This window comes from Zosterops lateralis (genome assembly GCF_965231275.1).
Source record: "Zosterops lateralis genome assembly, chromosome: 5".
NCBI lineage: Eukaryota > Metazoa > Chordata > Aves > Passeriformes > Zosteropidae > Zosterops > Zosterops lateralis.
In genome coordinates, this window is record NC_139766.1 from 61,143,159 (window position 1) to 61,167,173 (window position 24,015).

Genomic DNA, 24,015 nt, shown 5'->3' on the forward strand with positions numbered 1-24,015 from the left:
AGTGCCTCATGGCAAAGTCCAAGCTAACCTAAGGATTAAAAGCTCCTCTTTCCACAGAAATTTTTGGGTGATGGATAGAAGAGAAGAGGCACTGTCTGGGAGAGGGAGGTCCATGCACAAAGTAGTGGAAGAGAAATAAAAACCAAGTCCTCTTCACATCTTTCCCCTTTGGAACCTCTGTCTCCCAGCTCCATGTCTGAGCAGGACTGGAAGAAATCCCCCCTGGATACTCTGCCTTCAAGAGAGGCTGCCAAAAACACACCAAAACCTAGGAAAAACAAGCCAAGGCTACCGCTCCCTCTCCTTGAGACTCTTGCTGTGGCCTTGACACCTGGGCACACAGAGGAGGAACAGGAGCTTGTGTAATCAATAAGCCTAAACAGACACAGCTATCATTCAGATTAAGAAAGGTGCTTTGGATACAGCTGCTTTATTAAAAGCCTAAACTACAAACTAATTGCCAAAAAAAAACCCCAAAAAAACAAAGCCCAATAACATTTTCTTGACATGACAAACGGGTTCTTTCAGGACACTGGGGCATCTTTACTTGTCCAGCACTTTGCTTTTACAGAAGCAGCACTCAGATATTTATTTACTTAATCTCCTGGAGTCCAAGAGTACCAGGATAACCACTTGACACATACACTAGGTGTGAGGTCTAGGTTCATGCTTGAAAGGGATATAAATGACACACTAAAATCTCACTCTCTATCCCTAAAGTCACAGATTTACTAAAAAGAAAAGTAGGTTTCCCTTGCTCAGACTTTTTTTCTGCATATGCCTAAGAGAGAAATTAAGCTCCCATTTTTGCCCGCTGGTGGCATTAATGCAGGAGCAGTCTGATCCCAGAAAGCTTCATTGAACATACTGAAAAACTCCCTAACCCTCACCACTGAAATTAAGGCTGCAGAAGCAGGTTTTAAACATTTAGTCTGATCTCTCAATTTCTTAGAGCAATTCTACTGAGATTCCAACAGATCTCAAATATTTGGGGCAGATGTCACCCTTAAGTAGATTTGTTTAAACCCAACTCCACTTTACAAGGCATAGACAAATGACCTAATTATGGTGCTTTCTGAAACAAAACACATTCATCTGTCATTCTATGGATGTTCTCAATTGCAAAACACCCCACAAGAAGCTGCATCTTCCCCAGCTGTGCAGACTGTTTCTTGCTCCAACAAAACCATTCTGACATGCCACTGGATAAGGCTGTTAAAAAAAAGTTACTCAGCATTCAGGTGGACATCACAAATCCCCTCATCCTCAACAGGTCAGAGCCAAACTCTCTGAATATTAGGGTTTCTCAGAATTAAGCCTGTTCTGTTAAACCAAGCAGTCCTTTTGCAGCTAGGTCAAGTACTATTTAATTGTCACAGTCAACATTTGCTGGGCTAATAAATTACCAGTGAAAAAATTAACAATGAGATCATTTGTTAAAATGTATTTTCCCTTTCCTGTCTTTATGAGTCTTCCTTACTTTTCTCAGCATTAAAAACACAGCTTTCCTATCTCTTCCTTTCCTATGGATGAAGGTCAAACCATTAACTTTTATGGAGTTAATTTGTGCAGAAAGTACATCACCTACCTTTCCCATCCCCTACCTCACATTAAACAATGACACACATGACATCAGAGGAAGCCACATGATTTACAGCATTTTAAAATAGCAGGAAAACAGGATATTTTCTGTATGTTTTCTGTAATTAAATTAATGCGGTGCCAGATTTTCCCAAGGTATATATACATGTTTTCTCCTGTTGGGCAGAACCACTGGCAAAGTTTAGAAGGACTTGAGATAAAAACAAGTCTCCTTTTCCCAGGTGTCCTCCATGCAAACTCACACTTTTTGTCCAACTCTGTCAACCTCAAGCAATTAAACGCCAACTTCTTCAAAACGCACATGGAAAAGGGGGAAAAAGAATACAACTGGTATTGATACAACACAAATAGTCTTAAAAATACCATTGCAGAATTTGCTTTAAGTGCTGCCCCCAATTCACATCCTCCCTGCATACACAAAACCTTCAATGAGGAGGAAAAGCCCTGAAAGGCCACATCAGGTGGGACAGACACTGCAGTGCTCCAATTAGTCCAACTCCAAGTCACTCACTGCCATAACCTGATCTCTCTGCAGCTCCCAGCTTTTTTGCAGGGAAGCTGCTCCTAGTGGAGCCACAGAGGAGTTAATTTGAGTGCTGTTCACTCAGGAGTAAAGACATGAGCAGGGACTGGGCCCTTTGGAGCGCGGGAGATCAAACCATAAAGGTGGATGCACACCTTTCTTGCTCCCCTTGGCCCTCTGTAAGGCACTGAGCTTCTGGTCAGGCTGCAGACCTCAGCCACATGGAATAACAAATTATTGAGGCTCAGTCCAGCAGGGGAGGAGGCTGATCTCTGCTGCAGCTGCCAGCTCCAGGAAGAGGTATAATTGAAGGGGAGAGAGCATGAGAGAGTTATTCGGTGCTAAGCCAGCACACCTGTTGCTATGAAATAATGAAGCAGTGCACATCTTTGCTGTGCAGATTTCTGCAGGATGTGGCTCTAACCATTTGCAAACACAATTCCTCCCTTCCTCTTCAGCGGAAGGGAACACTGATACAATAAAAAATTAATTTTCTTTTTTTTTTTTTTTTTCATTTAACATCAGTATCATCAGCATATATTTAAAGGAAACATAATATTGAATACACTGTTGTCTTAAAAAGCTGCTGCAACAGATTTGCCAACTCAATCTCATTAAAGTTAATGGAGCAGAACCACAAGTCATCCGACAGCTTGATTTCTGTAATTCTTCAAACACCGGATTAAAAGGTTTTACGTGCTATATTGTGGCTAAATTTTGCTCCCAAGTTTTTCTATAAATGTGGACCTGGAGCTGAGAGTTAATACATGAGTACCACCAGAAAGATTACTAATAAGGAAGAGGGGGACAAACCCCCAGGAAGCAGGCTGGGTATGTTTGTGGAACTGTAGCTGAGATCCCGTGTCTGTCAGGACAGCCTGGGAATTGGGGAGCTTGTTTTTACCATGCAAATAAGACCAAGTATGCCTGTTGCTATACCAAACAACAGGAGCTGTATTAAAGAAATTAGAGCTACAGGGCAATTTAACCCACAGGGCTATTTCATCTAGGAGCCAAGAATGCCAAAAATACAGAAGATAGACCAAAGGCAACCTGGCTGTTCAGATAAATGTTCTGACTAACCACACCAAGGAAGAAATGCTTTTATGAAAATGTAATAGTGGCCTTTGAAGAAACTTACTGATCTCTACTCTTTTTATCTTCTGCATGTCACCCTGTTCTTCTTCAGAAAACTAACAGCTGTGCTATCCTAAATAAAGATCTTCTTGCTTTTCTTTTTTGTTCTATTTTCACATTCCAGAGATAATGATTTTAGCAAACACAGAAAGTCTCCAAGTTATGAACATAACTTCTTTTTTTTTTTTTTTTAAGTTTCTCTATGAAAAACCCCAAACTAATCCAATCCAAAGGACCTGCTGTACTTTCAAAGAAGCGTATTTTCTATCCAGATGGGTTTTGATTATCTTACACAAGCCCAGATGACAGTTAGCTTCCCTCAAGGGCTCATTTTTTCCACACCCTTTGCATGTTATGTGAAAATTTGGGTAGGTAACTCTCTTTCCACCTATGAAAATTGAAAGACCATGTAATGAAATACAAAGGGGCCACATATAAGAAAGCAGACTTTGATCCACTTCCCTTGCCAAAGTAGATTCTACTTCTTCTGTAAAAGAAATTATTTATTAAATAAATCAAAAAAAGAAAAATATAAGCAATTGGTGCTGCACTTTTTGCTCTTTAAAACCATAACTTGGTTGACATATGTTCTGTAAAAGGGTTTGTACCACAACAGGGCCCCCAGTGCTAATGAAGACCTGACAACACTATCATTAGACAGAGCACTTTAATTTTCAAGCGTTACATAGCTGCATTTTCATCTGAATTTATGCAAAGCCACATATGTTTTGCCAGAAACACAGATCTGCAGGTTGGGAAAGAAGAAAATTCTAAAACAAAAGTTCACACTATCTGGAAATAGGAAAATCCTGCAAAGACTAAATTGTAACAAAACGGAAGAGTTAGGAGAAGGAAAAAAAAAACAAAACAACAAAACAACAAAAGACAGCAGCAGTGTTAAACTAACAAATTTGAACCCTCCTGAAGACTCCCAGCTTCATTTCCTGCCTTTGGAGGTCACAGCAGCTGAAGCTGGCTGTGGCATCCTGATGAGCACTGCAGTCCCACGGTGGGAGCAGAGCAGGTACCAACAGATGCTCGGCTGAACGTGCTGCTCTCTGCAGCACCAGGGAGTCACTGAAGCATTCTGACTGCAAGGCCTTGCCAAGATCCTGCTTGTAAACAGTAAAACGTTGTGTAGAGAGAAAACTTTTTATGCCATTAGGTTTTCTCATGTTTGCCTGAGTTATTCTTGGTTAAAAATATAAAATTAATAAGCACTGTGTCAAAAGCAATCTCTGAGGATCGAACTACTTAAAACCCTTCTAATAACCCTTGGCTGTGGTATCACAGCTTTGCTTTGCTGGTTTCTCAAAAGGAGAAATTTCAGTCTTTGAGACTTTTGCTCCAAACCTCCGTTCTAGTAATTGTAGCTATCCAGCAACCATTTTAGGCGACATAAAAACAAACCTTCTACTCCACGAGAAAGCTAACAGCTGTCTTGCAGTTTTGAGAGACCCCACAACTTGATTTGTCATTTTACATAGTTACAAATGAAGACTGTATTAAAAAAAAAAAAAAAAAAAAAAAAAAAAAAAAAAAAAAAGAAAAAAAAGGCAAAACAGTTGTTACTTCACTGACTTTGCTTTTACATCAGACATCTGGTCTAAATGCATTTGACAAGTAATATTAGGACATTTCCTGCATTACAATATTCAGCTAACATTAGATTTTATTTGCGGATGCTCTGATAAGCTGACATTCTGATTAGACTGACATTTGTCAAGGTCAATTTCAGAATTTAGCACTAATTGTATGCACATTAGTGAGGGAGTCCTTGTAAGCAGATTTGGTGGAGGAGCAGTCCTGATGCAGGAGGAAGTCACAGTGATGGTGTGTATTAACTCCGACATTTACACAGACCAGAGTTCAAATTACCTGTACCAAAGCCACAGTCACCGTCCCACTGAGCAGGTTAAAACTTGGAAGTCTGGTCTTTCAAATCAGAAGAAACATCTGTATCTGGTTAATTTTGAATAAAGAAAACACACACGAAATAGGAGAGAAACATATCTTTCTTGACAGCTTTTATCCCTTTATTGCAGTTTCTTTTTCTGACACATGGTAAGGGTAGACAAGGAAAGCCCTGCTGTTAGATCATTCCCTCCTTCCACCTCATCATTTCAATTCCTCTCCCCCAGGTCAGCTCTGGTAGGGAATTTTAGAACTGAATTCTGCAAAGCCAAAATGAAGGAAGTTTTATTCTGCTTGCCAAGCAAACTGACAGTTGCTTCTGCTATTCTGGGGAACCATCCTATAATTGTGCCCACCTGTTGTAGCAATGCTATTTTTAAAGTCACACCCAAGTGCACACATGGCTGCACAGCAAAGCTTCTCAGGGATGACACTCTGCTCCCTCACCCCCAGCCTGCAGAGGTGCAGAAATCCTGCTATGGGAATCATACAGGAATAAGGATTTTTGTAACTTGGTTCTAACATATTAACTCTGAAGGGATGCAGCAATTTTACACTCCAGAAGCAACCTCCCATTCGCCTTTTTCTCTCCCCTTCTCCCTCTCTCTTTTGGCACTGCTGGCTTTATCCTCCACCAGGCCTGGTTCTGTGGGAGCCTGCAGTAGGTGTGTTGCCTCACAAAGCCTCACTGAGAGCAAAAAGCAGAGGAGATCAAAGACAAATATGAAAATAATCAGGTTAAAGTCACAGGCAGAGAGTCCACACCAAGAGCAAAACCAGCATGACACACCTACCATTCTCCTCAGAGCCTGGGGACCTGGCCTGTTCTTGTGGCAAAAAGCAGCTGTACATACAGGTAAAATGTTTCTGGCCAGCAACACGCTTGCTGAAGCAGACACACACTTTGAATTCATGGTTATAACTGGAAGGAACATCACAGTTTTCGGGCAGAATTGAAAATTCAGCTCTTATGACCCTGTATTTGTCTGCATCACCAAAAAGCAAACACTGCTTGCCCCCAGTTTGGCTGGAACATTGGCACCATCAGCTTCGTAAAGCCCCTCAATATAGAGCAGCCAGCTCTCTGGAGAAGTTTAACAGAGGAAAACCATTCAGCCTTTTTAATCTGTGTTTTATTGGTAATTGCAAAAAAATGGGGGATAGTCATTTACTGAAACACTGCACTTTCAACCACTTCCACATGTTAAATATGAAAACTAAGTTAATTTCTCTTTTGCTTCCTTTGAAACATATTATAAAGTCAGAACCTAGCAGGATGATGGGCAAGGACACTTAGTAGAGGCAAACACAATTCTGCATCAGAATGGAGGAGAGCTGGTATTCACTAGCACTTTAAAAAAATTAAATATTCAGTTTCTTCATCTTCCTTCCCCTATAGCTACGGCAAAAGAACTGAACCTCCTCCCCTAAAGCCACATTAGAGGTGTGACTTATGATTATTATTTTTAATAGCAGTGTCAATTTAAGCACCTCTTCATCCTCCCTGTTCCGTATTCCATTCCTGTTGTTTTGCTGTTAGAGCAAACAGGATCCAGGCCTTTTTTCACCCTTAAATTCTGGATGATAGCTTTCATCTGGTCCCATTGACTTAACTGAGGACAGAGGCAAGGCAGCAGAGGCTGTATCTCCACAGAAATCGAAAGAATAAAAGACGGGAAGGAAATGTCTCAGGAGGGACTTTACACATTCTCCAGCAAAACCTGAGAGGTCATTTGTGGCATTTTCAGAGAGAGGAGAAACATCAAGTCAGGTTTTTCCTCACGGCCTCTGTGTATGCAGTACACCTAATTATTTAGCCTTGTGCCTTTACACCTAAGTCTTGATCATACTTAAGGATAATTCCAACAGGTATCTCTAAACCAGAAAATAAAACTGAGGAGAAGAAGCAGATTCAGCCAAGCAAGCACACCAGTTCAGCTAAGCATGCCAATTTTTAAGAGGCATCAAATTCAGACCTTGCCCTCCTTAATTAAAAGCTTGCTTTGCCTTGCCAAGGGAGAAATCTGACAGCCATTAACTACTCTGCTCCAGAAATAATTCTGCACACAACAGACCCAGGGAACAGCAGCAGTGAGCTTCTTTAACCCATCTCAAGGAGGTATTTCCTCCTGGCACTCAAAGTGCAAGGTTGCATTCCCACTCCCAGCAACAAGCCTCTACTTTGCCTCTCATGTCCCTCCACCACCACTGCTCCCCAGGTGTCCTCCACAGGCCCTTGTTGGTACAGATGTTCCTGCAGCCCGAACAAAAGTCCCTGTGCTGCCCTGATCAGCCTGAATGATAACACAGCAGGGGAGAGGAAAAGTGACTGGGATCTGGTTCAGCACAAGGCCATGGGAACAGCTGTGCTGGCACAGCACAACGAGCAGGAGCAGTCCATGCACCCCTCCATCAGCTCGCTGCTTCCAGGCTGAAAGAGTGTCACGGTGTCGCAGGAAGGCCACCCTTCCCACCTCCACCCTGGGCCCCCATGCTATTGTGCCTCCATCTGGTTCCACGTGAGTTGAGGGCACTGAGCTTGCCAAGTTAACTGTGCCAAAAAGCAGGTTTCTGTGAGTTTCATTTTCTTGTTTGATGCGCCACAGGATCAGGCAGGCCCCTGTGCCTGCGCAGAGCCTCCTGGTCAAGTCAGTGGTGAGCGTGGTCCTACCATGTCGCACCCGTGTGCCTGCCAGATGCCATGTTCCTCTCTGTCTGCAGGGACACCTGGAGATTCCCTGTTTGAGACTGCTGACAGTTTTCTGCCTCCTCTCACTGTTTACAACCTGTTCCTATCCAGCCTGGCTTACAGAAAAATCTGATTTTGATTCAGGTGTAGCTTTGTAGCTGGCAGACACCACAGAGTGCTGGTTCTCATGCTTTCCAAGCTTATCTTCACAAGCTAGACAGTGAGGATGGAATAAGATGTCAAGGTAGAAAATCCATTCATGCCTCTGGCACTGTAGAAGCTGACATATAGACAGCACTGATTTCCCAACAAAGAACATCACCTTACTTTACACATCTGAGGATTTACCACTAATCCATTCCTCAAACCTTACACAACACTGAAACAAATCACACAACAATCAGCAGAAGAATGAAAGGATAGATGCCATCCCAAGCATAGATCATACCCTTCAGATCTCCAGTAACTGGTTCTGCACAAAATAGTTAAACAGAGACCACACTGTCAAGCAGAGCCAGAACTTCATAATGTACCTTTCACACGAACCATCTACCACACACAATCTGAGTTTCCAATTTTGCTTTGTGCAGAGAAAGCACATTTGTAAGCCTTCTGGGAAACACAAACCTTGATATCTGCTCGAGTCCATAGAGTGCTGTAAATGGTGACTCATGCATGAATTCTCACCACCCATTAATCTCAAAGTGTAAGCACTTACGTGGCAATAATGGTGTTTTAATGTCCTGACAAAAATGGGAAAAAACGGTTAGCAGAATCTGGGAGTGACTGTCAGGAAATTAAGATAAAGGCCATGCTTGGAGGACAGCAAGAACAAGCAAGGGACAGGAAAAAAAGAAGTCAGAAGTTACAGCACAGCTCTCCAAGCCAAATGGGAGTTCAGCTACCACCTGTTTCCAAAAGCTGTTTTCCCATTCAGCTCTGTGCAATATCCCTCAAAAATCTGTGGCTGACTAAACACAAACCCCTCCTACATTACATACCCAGCCTAAAATGTACATTTCAGTTAGACATCATTTGGAAGTTTTATTCTATCTTGTGTAAGTCATTGAAGTGAACAAAGAATATGGAACATAGTCTCAAGCTGCACCAGGGAAGGTTTAGGTTGGATGTTAGGAAGAATTCCTTCACAGAAAGGTTGATCAGACATTGGAATGGGCTGCTCAGGGAGGTGGTGGAGTCACTATCCCTGAAGGTGTTTAAGGAAAGACTGGATGTGGCCCTCAGTGTCATGGTCTGGTTGACACAGTCACGTCTGGCCAAAGGTTGGGCACAATCATCTTGGGGTCTTTTCCAACCTAAGTGATTCTGTGAAGTAACAGGACATTTACAAATACCTGGTTTTAAATATGGTCCATATGAGAACGTTCTCAAACTCAGTTATTGTTTTCAATACTAAAGCAAAATGAGTTAGAACATGTAATCTGGCATTACAATAAGAGCCCAACTGTTGCTCAGTCTGATAGAAATAGAGATGTTTCAGGAATCTTCATTTTCAGTATTTTGGAATACCGACTGCAAGCAACCAACCCAGACATATGCACACAGCTAGCAGTACAAGTACATGAGTATTTTATTATCCCTCTTGTACTTAAAATGAAATTGTTAAGGGTTTTTTTTTAAAAAAATTTCAGAACTGTTTCTTCCAGTGCTGAGTTCCCTTGTTCAAGCTGCTGCTGCATAAACACATACATTATGGGTATTGCATCTGCCATTCCCATGATTTCCAAGTTAATACTAACACAGCAAAGGGAAATATTTAACATCAAGATATGCACTGTGCATTGCAGATCCAAGACAAATGCAATTTCCATCCACAGCAAAACAATCTTGCAACAACCTCATTTCCATCGTGGTTCTGTGTATCCTTGCCACTCTACAGACAGCTGCAGAGTTTATGACATGGCTAACACTGATGGACTTCCCATATTATTTAAAGCAGGAGGGTCCACCCATGCCTGCAGTGCATTTCTGCAGCTGTCCCTGTACACCCTCACAAACAGCTGGAGACCAGTGATGACACATCCAAGCATAGCTCATCTTAGTCCCTGGAAGTATTCCCTGATAATAAACTTACATGAGTGAAATTAAGCATGGAGTTATCAAAAAGAGGTTTGGCCCTTGAAGAGGAGACTGAAGAGAGAATGGGTGGCACCTTAAGGAAAGAAGTGAGGCAGTGGGTAACAGGTAAGCAAACTTTGTTTTTGGAACAGCTGACAGAATTTCGCACACAATCAAACAGTGCTATCAAAGTTCAAATTGAGGGGATTATAATCTGCTGTCTAAACTCAAAGTCTTTTTAATAGGCAACAATTGTGAGAGATACTAAAAACAGTATTATTTTCTGTAGGATGAAGAAACTGAAGTGATAAAGTAAAATAATTTGAAAATACTACTACTTCTATCAGTGTTATTACTGCTGTGTATCAGAATGGTTTTCAAGCACAGATAGTGCTAATAAATCCTTTATGTTAGCCTGCAATATTTCATACAAAATCACAGATCTGCACAACAAATTAACTGAGGGATAGTGGGTACCAACATTCCCAGAGGATACCAGGCCCAGCAGCCTGAGGCACATACTAAGACTACCTCCGTGCAGTGATAAAACATTTGCACAAGTGAAGCATTCACCCCGTGAAAGGGAGAACTGCTAATTAATGCCTACATCCAGATAATCTGCAGAGGAAGAATCTGACATGTGCAAACAGCCACTTTTGCTTATTTAAGCCGATGAGTCACATAATTAATTGCCACACTTTGCATTGTTCAGATAAGGTGTAAACGTACAAACAAGGAAGAACCTACCAGGACTTTCCACCCGCTTGTAGTGGTAGGGATTGATGCAAACCTCCTTCTGTTTGGAACCAAAGGGGAACTCACAGCATTCCAGAGGTTTCAGTTCGTGGTGGCTCTGCAGGTCCGGCCAGCGCCACACTCTGCAGTAAATGACGTGCGGGAGCCCTTTCCGGTGCGACACCTGGAGCCGGCCGTCCAGGGAACGAGGGATTGTCACACAGTTGCTGGGCTGACCAGGACAGCTTAGTGCTTTCTCCAGCTCCTCCATAGCACCTTTCTTCTTCTTCAGTTTTTTCACTAATGCGTCAACAGCTTTCTCTGCCCATTTCTCTTCTTCATCCCCTTGCTTCCACCCCAACAGCCTCTTCACTGCTGGGCTGGTGAAGGAGAACAAACTTGTTACATTCATGGTGACCCTGCTGTGGTGACACCACAGAACCAAGCAGGAACGACTGCCCTGTTCTTCCACCACCACCAGGGTACAGCAGATTGTGTCAGCAGTCAAAAGCAGCCTGGATCAAACAGTGCTGGTCCTTTCTCCTTTTCAATCCTCCAGTCCCAGGAAGGCAGCGCTGACATCCCCCCTTGATCGTCACAACCTTCTCATTATTCTAAATCCTTCTGGTTGACAACCTAAAGGAGGGTATCAGAGAAAGAGAAAAAAAAAATAGAATTTTACCTTTCAAGTTAACATACAGCAGTAAAAAATATCCCCCACCTCAACCCAGAAGAGTAGTGTGATCAAAAAAGAACCAACAACAAAACAACAACAAATGCTGACAACCTCCAGGACTGACTCGAGGCACATCTGATTGAAACTTAAGCAGCAGAACCTGCTGCTGAACCCAGTACAGCCCTACATTAGAAATGTAGTCCACATTAAATCTAGCCTAAAACAGTCCCTCAATTTAAATTTTTCACACTTAAGTGTGAGGGGTGCTACAGTCTGCCTGGTTGGCTCTTGCAACCTTAACCAGCAAAACATCCCAAGGAAACAGTGCAGCATCACTACTGCTTTTTTTTATTATTTATTTTAGGAGAGCAGCTGGGAGCAATATTCCTCAACAGCAATGTGCTGCCCAGCTCTCTCCAAACTGCCAGGCATGAAGTTCAAAAAAATCACAGCACCTAGACCTGAGAACAACTCAATCTGAAAAAAAAAAAATCCCACCCTGTTCAGTTTTACCTCTTACTCACTTTGAGGAACAAAGCAAAAAAATAAAAATAAAAAAAAAATAAAATTAAAAAAAAAAAATTCCAAACTAGAAAGATCTTAGCCCTCACCCACACGAGAAAGAAAACTGCATCTGTCCACTCCACCCAAGAGCCCTCAGAGCTCTTAAGCAGCCTATGAGGGAAAGCTATCATGAACTTCACTGATTATCCACTGACCCTTTGTGCTGCCATGTCTGCCTGATATACTCAAGGACTCATGAAGGAGTGGGAAGGACAAGGAAGTCCAGATAAGAGGATTTTAGACAGCACTGTAGCCCTCAAGCTAGGAGACAAGGAATGGGACTGAAGTGATGGGTCAAGAGGGGGAGGAACATCACATTTGAAGGAGTCCCAGCTGTGAGCAGCAGGTTTTGTCCTTGTCCAGGCTGGGAGCAGGCAAAAGGCTCTGGCAAGGGAAACAGAAGAGACCCAGGACTGGCAGGGAGGGGAAAATGAGACAAAGAGCACCACATCACTGACTTTCAAATAGACAGACAAGACAGGAAACATATCCTGGACTGGATACCAACAGGTTGCAGAGGAAGGGGGAAGGGGAAAAGGATATGAATGTTTTTATTGCCATCAGAACAACACAAAAAATACCCAACCAACAATCTATACACACAGAAAATAGAAGGTGTCAGCACAACAACGTCAGGCAGGATTTCAGAGCTATACTAAGAAAAGATTGCTGACCTTAAAATCACAAATGCTATGGCACACTTATTCTCTTGACTGTCATACACTCCAATGGTTTCATAGTCTACCACTATATTTGAAGAACTTTAAGCTGAAAACCATCCACTTTCTTCAAATTAACTTGTCACTAGAACAGTTATCTAATTGCAGAGGTTCAGTTTTATTAGGCTGAATACATAAACTACATTTATGTGAATAACGATTATGGACTAAGACACGGGCCACATCTACCTACACTTCAAACTGCTACATCCCATTTCTTCTATGCTAAGAACTGTATTTGAAATAATAATGCTAATGCAAAGGAAGATTTGCATGAGCCTGCGGCAAATTTAAGAATTTGTTTTGTTACATGGGCATGTGCTATACTGTTAAATGAACTGAAACTCCATTATTGTCACTGACTGTACTCCAGGTATACTTTATCCTTACATGCACTGTAAAGGGCTCTATTAAAATGCTGTGCTAATTAAAGAACCGAATTACCAGAACCCCAGTGCCTGTGCTTTTAACATGTTTGTAACTGTGTTATTCTCAATTCATACAGTCTGTATCTCAATCAATATTCTAAGTATCTTTTTTTTACACTTTTCAAACAAAAGATACAAGTTCCACACACAAAAGTTACAAGTTCCAGTAGTATATCAAGTAAAGCTTTCTCCTTCACTTCCATTTGAATTAAAAAAGATTCTGAAGGCTTGAGTTGAAGCTCTAATAAAGGAGGAAGTACAAAGTCTACATTTCGACCTGAGCTTCATTCAACATTGATAATGTTTGCAGATGTGGTTCTACCTAGGCCTGACCCATTTTTCACCAAGCTAGTTGCTGTGAAAAAGGAAAAGTCCTGTCTGTTAAGACTGTATGTATATATCAATGCCTAAAAATACAGCCCTAACATGGGCTAGTACACCAGCTCTGCACAGACTAAGACAACACTCAGCTGCAGCCCCAAGCAGTCAGACCAAAGGAACAGATTCTCTGAAGTTTTTGAATCAAATCCTACAGCACACACACATCCCACTCCCACAATCACACACTCCAAAACAAGTTTCACCCTCACCATCAAAGCTATGGTGGCATCTCTGTGGCAACAGCTGCTGGGAGCACAGGAACAGCATTAGGCACAGCACTTGGAGGTGAGCTTGGAAGTAATGCAGCTCAGCAGGAGCCAGCTGGGCACCAACCTCCAGCCAGGGATTCCTGCTGAAGTCCTGCCTCCAAAACAAAGCCTAAGCACACCCCAAGCCCTGAACAAGCAGCAAGATAAGGGAAGGGGGACAAAACTCACAGGCTGCTGTACACTAGTTTCTCCAAGCTCCAAAACCAATATTAAGCTAAAAAAAACCCCAAGAACCAAACAAACAGACAAAGAAAAAAACAACAAAACCAAACAAATAAAACCCAAACCACAATGTATGTGGAGATTTTCGTTTCCAAGAAGCAGAGAGCTTGTCTGCAGGGCTGAGCCCTTGCCAGTACATTCCATTTCCCTTTCTGCCACTCTTGGTTTCTGCACTGCATCATTTCCTGTATTACTTCTGCACAAAGTGGTCTTATCAGCTGGAAGTGCAAAATAAAGATTAAACCACGAGTCAGCAGATGACACAGTCTGCTTCTTTCTTCCCCAAATCCATGTGCCCTTCTGGGAAAGTGGGAGTTAATATCTCCAACAGTTAAGTGGCCACCAGCCCTTGAAGGGTCTGGTTATCCACAAGGTAGGGACAAAACAGAAACCTTGGCCAAACAATAGGACACTCACCAAAAGGCAGTCTGGCATCAGTTTAAAGGAAATTGAGTTGTTACCCACTTATCAGATACTCTCTACACATCCAAACCCATACACTTTTTATTATGCCTTCTGTCTGCTGATGGATTCATGGGAATCAGCAAACTTCTTTCAAATCCCGATGTTTTATTTGTCTTCCTTCACTGCTGTTGTCTTTTTTGTAATCTTTGGATTACCACATAAACCTGTATGCAGCCTATAAAAAAATAAGTACACATTATATTTATATATATATCTGTTTGGCTAGCCTTGTATTTAAACAAATGTACTTAGGCAAAAGGCCTAAGAGTGAAGTCCTATTTTTCTAGCCATCAAAGAAAAGATAGTAACTCCTTCAGCAACATGAAGCAGACAGTAAAACACTCAATGAGAGTGCTTTCAAATTCCCACAGGAGATCCCATAGGAAACTGTCCCACTTTGCATAAATGACTGTTTTTGATGTGTGGAGAAAGGGTTTGGACAATTAGATGATCCTCTCCCAGAGGGGTGGATGGGGGAGCAAAACAACTTCAAGTTTCAGGCAAACAAGAAGTGACTCTAACTCTTCTACTAATTTAATTATTTGTATTACAGGCTCAGTGATGCTGGCAACAAGGATCCTATTAAATATTTTTAATATATGCTTAGCACAGTTAGACATAAAAATGGGCAGGAACCACAGCGAGAATAATTGTTAATAGAGAAAACTATCTAGTCTATGACTACATTTTAAAAGCTCAATTTATCTTAGCCAGCATACCTCTTCCCAGCATCTAGTACTTAGTAAACACTATAAAGAAACAACAAGCAAAGAGATTTTAATTAGCTTCTTTAAAAATATTTAGTCATTTACCCTCTCTGAGAGACATTTTCAGCAACTCATGTAATCAGTACAATATTTAGACCTTAAAAAAAAAAACCAACCCAAAAACAACTGAACAGATTTTGGCATAGAAGGCAGCGAGCTGTCTCTTTATTCTAGCAGGAATTATCTCCATGTACAGTTTCCATGTATTACTAAAAGGCATGAAGTCTAAGCAGCTGCAGTGGTAGAAGTGTAACAACATATTGTGCACTAACCTAATCTAGCTCCCTATTCTTGGAGCAGGCAGCAAAAAGTTTCTCTTTCTTTCTTCAAGTAATGTGATTTGTGAAACAAAGTCTGGAGTCTTCTGCTGAATTACCCTCCTTTTAGTCAACAAATTCTTTCTTTGCACCTTCTTATGGCAGAAGATCAGATCTTGCTCATCTTGGAAAAATGCATTAAACCTGGTAGAAACCTCAGTAACATTACAACACATGCAAAAAGAAGGCACGTTTCACATCAGAGTGCTGTAGAACTCATTAGAGAGCTTGTACAAAACCTGACTTGGCTTCCTTTGTAGGTTTGGAAATGACAAGAAGGAAAAGAAAAAAACCCAACTCTTTCATGTTCTCTTGGCATGGTAGAAAGAATTCAAAAAACTACTGAAATATGTGATCCTGTGTTCTGATATACAACACATCATTCGAGGAAAGAGGAACACACTGGTGTTGAAAATACCTCATCATACCTAACAGAGTAGGCAGGATTTTTCCTGACACTGCATTAGACTCTCTTCCTTACTTAGACCCAGCCAGGGCCAGGAGGATGGGTATCTGCAGCCAGTTCTGTGAAGTAACCTCTGTTACAGCCCAAAATACCCAGTCTGTCAAAGCTTCCCTTGGGCCATCCCTTGTGCTATTTGGCTGAGGGATTGCCCTTCCAAGAAAATCTCCCATGTATCACTGCACAGCTCACAGGAAAAATCCTGTCACATCCCTACAAGCACCCTTTAGTTCAGCAGGCAGGGGTAGAGCAAAATGAAATCCTAGGGGCAATGTAGGATTTACCAGCAGAGGGGAGGAGGGCAACAGTGACCCAAACCCCAAAAAGCCCATTGCTGTGTTAGTCCAGAGCATGAAGGGATAACCTTACACTATCAGCATCTGCCAGCTCCTTCCCAGTGCTCCCCACAGTGCAGAGCAAGAACACAGTGTTTGGCCAGGCTCTACAGTGAACCACAGCTTTTCTCCCACCCACCTCCTCACCTGGCTCCTGGCAGACAAGGCACTGCTCCTTGCCCTTGAAGTTCCAGCTACCACAATTGCAAGAGTAAAACAATAGCAAATTCTTACAGGTCTTCTGGATTTGAAGGTACTAGATTTGAAAGATGCATGGTAACTTCACTGTTGCTTCCCTGGGAAAAAATAACCACTTTCCATACACATTAGAAACTGAATCCTGTGTTACAACACAACTAAAAAGGCACAGAAATCTTTCTAAGCAAGTATATCACTGTGAGAAAAGAACATGGCAAAAGCTCTTTCCCAGTTTTAACAAACATGCATCAACAATTAGATCTGCCCTTGTCCTGGTTAAGAACATTTCTTCCCAATGCCTTTGCAACTGTTTTGACCTACTGAAAAACATACTCCTGAAAACAAATTTAAACACCACATCCTTAGTGAATTTTATCTCCACCACATTTACAAAAAACACTCAAACTATATAGCCTCTTAAATGATCATCAGATCCTCAAATCCTGCCTTTTTCACCAGAGATGAAAAACACACTGCTGAGCTTTACTCATCCTTGCATTCAGATGCATGTGAGATTCCACAAAGTCACAAAGCACCAGCTCTCCCTTTACCGCCTGCTGGTCTCCTTGCCACACTTGTTTTATATATATTTTATATGGCCAAGACTACAGGAAAAAACTAAAACCAAGTTTGCCAAGAGACTTGGTCAGGAAGCCTGGTGCACAGCAGGGCTAGTACAAGTAGGATGGATCAAAACATCCACCCAGGTGTGCACAAATCCCTTCTGGTGTCAGCGAGCAGTGGGACTGAATCGGATGTGCTTTCAAAGATTATCTCTAAAACCGCAGCCTAGTACTTTAACCAAGGTCAGGAAGAAACTGTAACTTGATGATTTAGTCAAAACTCTGGCACAGATGGGACTGCAAAATATGAACTTCACTAAAATAACCTATAAGATGAATACAAGACTGTGAATCATGAAACTTGCCGGAATAGTGTTCATAAGGCATTGGGTTGTTTCTTTTTTTTCCTAAATGCTATGTAGGAAGAGACTCTTCATTCTTCACTCTCTCCAAGCTAAAGGTCTCTAAAAAAAATCCTCAAACTATGACAAGAAAGTCAAAAGAAAAATACATCCAAAGAAACAGTTGTCAAGAGACATTACGGATCCCCAGCCACAACAGTGAGTATTTCATTGCGCATCTTTGGGGCAGGTTTATCATTTTCATTTGTGCTGTGGTGTCTCTAAACTCCACACATTGTCCCACCAGGATACTAAGGGCACTCAGGAGTACAGGAGCAGCCAAGGATCTCAGTCAGCATTGTTAGATGACACAGACCAAGTCCTGAAAAATGAAGGAGAACCTCTAAGACCAGACTGGAGCACTGGTTTGTGCTGGTTTGTGAACACTCACAAGGATGCCAGGACTAGCCTAGCTATCAAAATAAGTTAGAAGTCCTTTTCTAAAAGGTGGAAAATCTGGGGAAAACAGATTAATTTTTTTTCCCTTTCATCATAAAAGTCCTGCATAACTCCCTTTTTCCACAAAGACCATTCCCTTTCCTGACTTTTTGAACTGTCTTTAGAAAACAGGTGTTGTTTACAACAATAACAAACACACATCTGTGTGGGTGTGTTAATACACACAAAGGCAGGATAACTGAAACCTCTTCCTATATTTAGATCTGTCTGGTCAGCTCTAATTGCATAATTTAATCAAAACCCTCTCCAAGGGAAACACATCCATATTCATCACAGGCATCAAAGGAAACATCTTTACAAACTATATCCTTTTACAAACCAACACATGGTCCCACATCACTTGTCCAATTGTTGAATTCCTCCTTTGGGAAGGGCACGGAATTTTATTTCTTTTTATCAGCTGAAAAAAGCATTTCCCTCCAATTCATCAGCACAGGGCGGGAAGAACTTCCTTCACAGGTGAGATGGGGAAAATTTACTGACATGTCACTTTCAGGGTTTTTTTTTAGGCAGTTAAAACATACATCTGCAGCAAAAAGGAAAACCTTAAAAACAGAAAAGAAAGAAAAATGCCTATCACCACTCAAGCATCAAAATTTTTGAGTGAAGCTCATAAAATGCAAGATGTGTTTTGTCTTCAGAGAACAGCAAAGTCTAGCACACACTGCATGAATTTAAGGAGGGGTTTGTCAGCCCCAGCCAGAGCAGTGCTCCAACAGGGTGTATTTTAAGGAGGGGAACCCCACCAAATGCACTCCAGTTATGCTCAGCTGAGGCAAGTCACTGCTCCTACAAATGATTCATTTCACCAAGAGCATGCACCAATACAGTTACATCAGCTGCATTAAACCACTTCTAAAGACTGTGACCCAGACCTCATTTATCAGAGATTAAGTAAAGATGTTAAATTACAGCTCAAGATCCCCAGCTTTAAAGCAGAATCCTCCACCAAATCAAGAGATGACAAAAACTGAGAAGAAAAATTATCCACTAATGAAAGAGTTATTGGGTCAAGCCTCAGCAAAACAGAACAAACTGATGAAAATTAAACCAAAAAAGTAATGCTGTTCAATTAATCTTTCCACAAATTAGTTCTCCACCAACCATTTAGACACCTAAAATATGAAGAGTCAGTTTGTGAATGCTAAAGACATTTCAGTGCATTTCATGAGATGCATGCTTTACTTTTTTTAAAAGGATTCCTCCAGCTTTCCTGGTTTTTACTTTATCTAGTGAAAACTAGAGAGCTATTTTTTTGCCTTTAAACAACTTTTAAAACACTGTACCTTCTTCATGTCTTTAAAATGTCCACATTGAATTTCATCAAGCGCCCTGCAATTCACAACTACCATTGTGGACTGAGAAAGTGTTTAGAGATGACACAGCTTTCCAAGCCAAGTTTATACAACTCAGACACAAACACCAATATTTGCCAGACTTCCACTGTCCAATGAAACATTATTTAATTACAGCATGTCATGAGTGGCCTTCTGAAAACTGGGACTGGACTCCAGATGACACAAAGCCCAGTGTGCTGCAGGTCCTCAGGACAGTGAGGAGCAGCTGCACAACCCCACCACAGAAGATACTCCCTGGCAGTTCCTTGGTATTTATCAAGCCATCCTAAGTCACAGATCCTTTATAAATGGAACATCACAGTGTTTATAGATGCCCCTCCAGCTTCAAGACAAACTCTTTAAAGCATTTTGCAATTTACAGGCAAGTACAAATTAGGGATCCTCTTGAGACCAAGTCGAGGACACTTTGGGTTAACATTTAAAATACCCCCACAAACACTTAGAAAGGGTTGATTGCAGCCTTTACCTGCAGGTGAGGTACAACTCTGAGTGTGCCTACACTAAAAAGAGACCCAGAAGTCATGGACAAATTTTTCTCCTTCCAAAAGGGCAAAACAAGGGTGCAGACATACACAAGTCAGAGAGATCCAAAAAACTGTGGGATGAGGCAAAAGCAGCTGTCACAGCCCTGTGCCAGAACATCTGCAGAATCTCACATCAAACTGTTTTCTCATATTCCTGAGATCAAGGCTTTGGAGCATTCTGTACAAAGGCTTCAACCCACAGATAGGAACTGATAGTTAATACAGCAGTTGGGAACAGCATAGCTTGAAAGGAAGTGGGAGATATCCTCCTACATGGCTTACTGGCAATACGGAGGTTTTACAACAGGAGAAAAGGCTGTAATCTGTCTGATTCCCTGGTTATCTGTAAGCTTTTCATGACTTTTGGAAGAGGAACCAAGCCACATAAAGAATCACTCAGTACCCTTTCCTTATCTGCAAGCTCTTCTTCTTAACAGAGCCTGTATGACTGTGCATATGGCAATAAGGCAACCTACAAATCACTCCACTGTAATTTTTTGAGACCAGTCTGAAGTTTCAAAAGTCAGGTTTTGCAAAGTTTGCAAAGAGACTCTGCAAAGTCTCTTACAGTCAAGACACCAAAACACATTTTTGTTTCCCACGTGCTCTGCAAGGCCAGCAGCAGGCTAGCTTAGAACAGCCACAATGCTTCCAAATTTTCCACTGCTGTCTGCTACTGAACAAACAGTCACAGCTGGCCTGGTACTGAGGATGGACAGAAGAACTCCAAGTTCCAAAGTCGCTTGCCAAGACTACTTGCTTCTAGGCTACAAGCTAGTGCACAGAAAGAACAGACAAAGATTTCAGACTCCTTGTCTTTTAGCTATTACATAGATGTCTTTCATTCTGGGGCTGAAATCAGCACTCCCCAGCTCCCGAGATAAAAAGCCTTGAGGCTCAAACAACCCTGACTGCTGGCTGACCTGAAAGATTGAGAGTCCTCATGTCCCAAATCAGTGAAAGCAAAAAGGTAGGGAAGCAAAGGTGTGATGGAAAAAATCAGGAATATCAGACTTGAGCCAAAGCAGCCTGCCATCAGCACTGCCAGTTCTAAACTGTTCCAGTTCACCACCACAGGAGATGCCTGGGTCTGACCATGAGCAAGAGTCATTCCAGACAAATTGTGGGGGAGAAGGGCAAAGGGAACAGTTATCCAGCCAACTTACAGAAAATAGCCCTGGAGCATTTATGCCAATTAATGCTGATGCTTTCTGCAAAGCAGCCTCTAGCCAAGCCGGAGATAAAAATGAAAAAGATGTTACTGTCAGATTCCCATGTTCTGGAGAGATCCTCAGCACAGCAGCAGGGGAATGCAGTGAGTACCTTGTTCTGCACCAGGAGAAGTAGTAGCTCCCACCACTACGGAAATACCTACAGTTTGTATCATAAATCTGTAGATAGTCTAATACACTACAAAGATGCAAGTACAGAAAATCAGTAAGGGCATTTAAACACATTTACCATATAGCACCAAAACAAATGCTTCCTAAATTTCTGTTGAGAAAAGTGGATCGAAAGCCAAAAATCTGAAAGTGATTTATGCAGTGGTGCAGAACCCAGGAAAGCTACAAACAGTGCACTGACTCACAGCACAGATCAGCTTCAGGTGTCCTAACTGTCATCACTGGCAGTGATTTCTGGTAACACCAATCTGCTTTTACAGAAGGGTTTTTAGTGGATTAAGTGTTTGCCTTTTCTCTGATTTCTTGATAATGCTAACTGTACCCAGTTTGCCAATTGTTTCAAGTTATTTCATCCTCTAAAGAGGAGAATAAAGTTTCTACTACCAAGAAATTAAACTTGGACATTCTTTTCCTCCATAGGAAAAACACTTGTCCTGTCTCACACAGGACATGCTGTGTGATGTCTGTTCTGCTCATGCAGTTGCATTAAACTGGAAAAACATCTCTAAGACAGCTTGCAGTTTATACCAGCAAAACAACACTTGACCAGAGAAGCTTGTTTAAGTGTTGCTCTCCATCCGTCCTCCCTCACCCCCCATAAAAGATACTGCTCCATTAATCACTGTCGTTTTGCTGCCAATAGAGCTACACTGGGGCTTTGTGGCTGACGTAACTGTTGGCAGTCGAGTCTCTCCCTGCTAATCACCAACATAAGTATCTGGACAAAAACCCCTGTAAATTAGACCTTTCCTTGGCAGGCACTTTAAGGAAGTCTCCATCTGGGAGCGCTACAGCACTCGCCTGTGAGTGGCTATCTCCAGCAGCTGCCTCGGGCCAGCAAGGTCACAGATCCACAAGCCAACGAGCAGCCCCAAGGGCTCACCCCCACCCAGAAGGAAAAGGTTTCCCTTTACTCCCTTGTGCCAGCCTTGGTAGTGCAACATAACTTCCCCTATACCTCTCAGTCAGCTCACATTCCTAACCTGGCAGAACCAACATAAAACAAAAAACACATTCTGGGGGATCAGCTCCGAGCACCGATGTCACCCAGTCAGCCTACACAAAGAAATCCATGGCTGGGACTGAGAGAAACCCAGCTCTTAAGGGTTCTTTCCACCTCAGGGAGCTGCCACCCTCCAATTTTAAGTGACATCCAGGTCAAAGATTAGCTCACATTCAGACACAAGTACTTCAGCTGATTTGCAAAACCTGCTCTCATGCCCAGAGCAAGGAGCCCTGCCTTGGCTGGTTCTGAAAAACCAAACACTCCAGCAAGCAATTCAACCTCCCTGTACTGCCACTGCCTTCTGTTCTAGTAGCTAGACAGCAAACTTGGGAAAAAAAAAGAACCATTTCATATCCATCTATCCAAAAAATATCACACACTGCACAGTTTTAAGCTGAGAGCATTTATAAAATATTTTCCACATGAAATATAATACGACACATTACAGAAACTATAATTGCATTATCCTAAGTTTTTAAGCTAATAAATACAAAGACTTTTCCTTTGGCTACTACATCCAAGAGAAAGCACTTAACACTGACACTAGCTAGCATGGATAATAAAGGGCCTCTTATTAAATAGGCCAGACTGTAAAGCCAGCAGCAGGCAAAAATGCAGAACAGGAAACTGCAATAGTCAAGATGGCAACCTATATGTAAGTCAGCTTTTCCAAGACATTCAGCAAGGTCAAAATTCACATTTTTCAGATTAGTATAGCTCATCACTGCACTCACCAGGTAATTAACAGAACTAAGATGATGACAGAACCAAGTTCTGTTCTATCTATCTTTTTAGTGATAAAAAGGAAAAGTGTCTGACAATGCTGTAGTAGAGATGGCCATGCACTCAGAGTGCTTCAGTAGAACTTCAGAGGGCTTCAGGTATCAGCTCCTTGCTATCTAGAAGTCTTTCATACCTCTCCTCTGCAGCCTCCCATGGGCAGTTCCACACAGCTCTGGCTCTTTCTCTCCTTCTCTCTTTCTTCTGCAGTTTAAGCTCATTGCTTCCTGTCCCTGGCACAGCCACCTCACCCTGTCCCTTGTACAGTGGCTTACACTACTGGTCTTCACACAACCTCCTATCCCTTCATCCTCACAGCACGGCCAGCAGACACCAAAATATTCCCTACCAGCTCACTCACTCTTTTGCAAAGAGCAAGAGACTGTGTGAAGGGAGATGAAATTCTGGTCATGAATGTTGGAGACTCAGGGTAAGACCTCAGTAAAGCCACTCAAGTTGGCTCTCTGTCCCTCCCATCTCCCTCTTTCCACCCTGTACAGGGAAGCACATGCTTTAGATGTGTTTGGGACTCCTGAAATGCTACCACACATTTGAAATATAACCAGTGTAACGGCATTATGCATGGAGCAATCCCTGAAGCCATCATGTACATGTTGGCAGGTTTTTGAGGCTCAAATAAATTTCAAATCTACTTTATTCACTGTTGGGACAAAACAATAGAGCAGTTGTCACACAACTGGAAAAACAGAAGTCATCCAAATACGGTCCTGGGCAACCTATAGGGCCATGACTGAGCAGGGGCCTGGACCAAATGACCTCCAGAGGTCCCTTCCAATCTCACCCATATTGTGATTCTGTAAAGTTCTCAGCCACCTGCCAATTAATCTGGTCACACGTCAGGAAAGCAACTGTTTCAAGTAAACTGGATAGAACTCTGCTTGCCTTGGCACAACTACAACATTGCATCAAGTGCTGCTACACTGAGGTAGGGACTGAGCTTCGTTTGCTGTGCACAGGCAGACATGCAAGAAAGCTGCTTTCTCCCTGATTTTGATGACTTCAGAGAGTCCAGAAACC

At 42.1% G+C, this 24,015-nt stretch overlaps 1 protein-coding gene across 3 annotated transcripts in view; it reads right to left on the reverse strand.

Annotated features, from left to right (window-relative positions):
- The window catches only part of SMAD1 (SMAD family member 1), a 78,617-nt gene that overhangs the window by 12,234 nt on the left and 42,368 nt on the right, over window positions 1-24,015 (reverse strand). For all 3 annotated transcript variants that reach the window (XM_083861021.1, XM_083861019.1, XM_083861020.1), the window contains exon 2: window positions 10,692-11,315. In XM_083861021.1, the coding sequence (XP_083717147.1) occupies window positions 10,692-11,091 (400 nt within the window). In that variant the 5' untranslated portion in view covers window positions 11,092-11,315. The remainder of the gene's footprint in view (window positions 1-10,691; window positions 11,316-24,015) is intronic.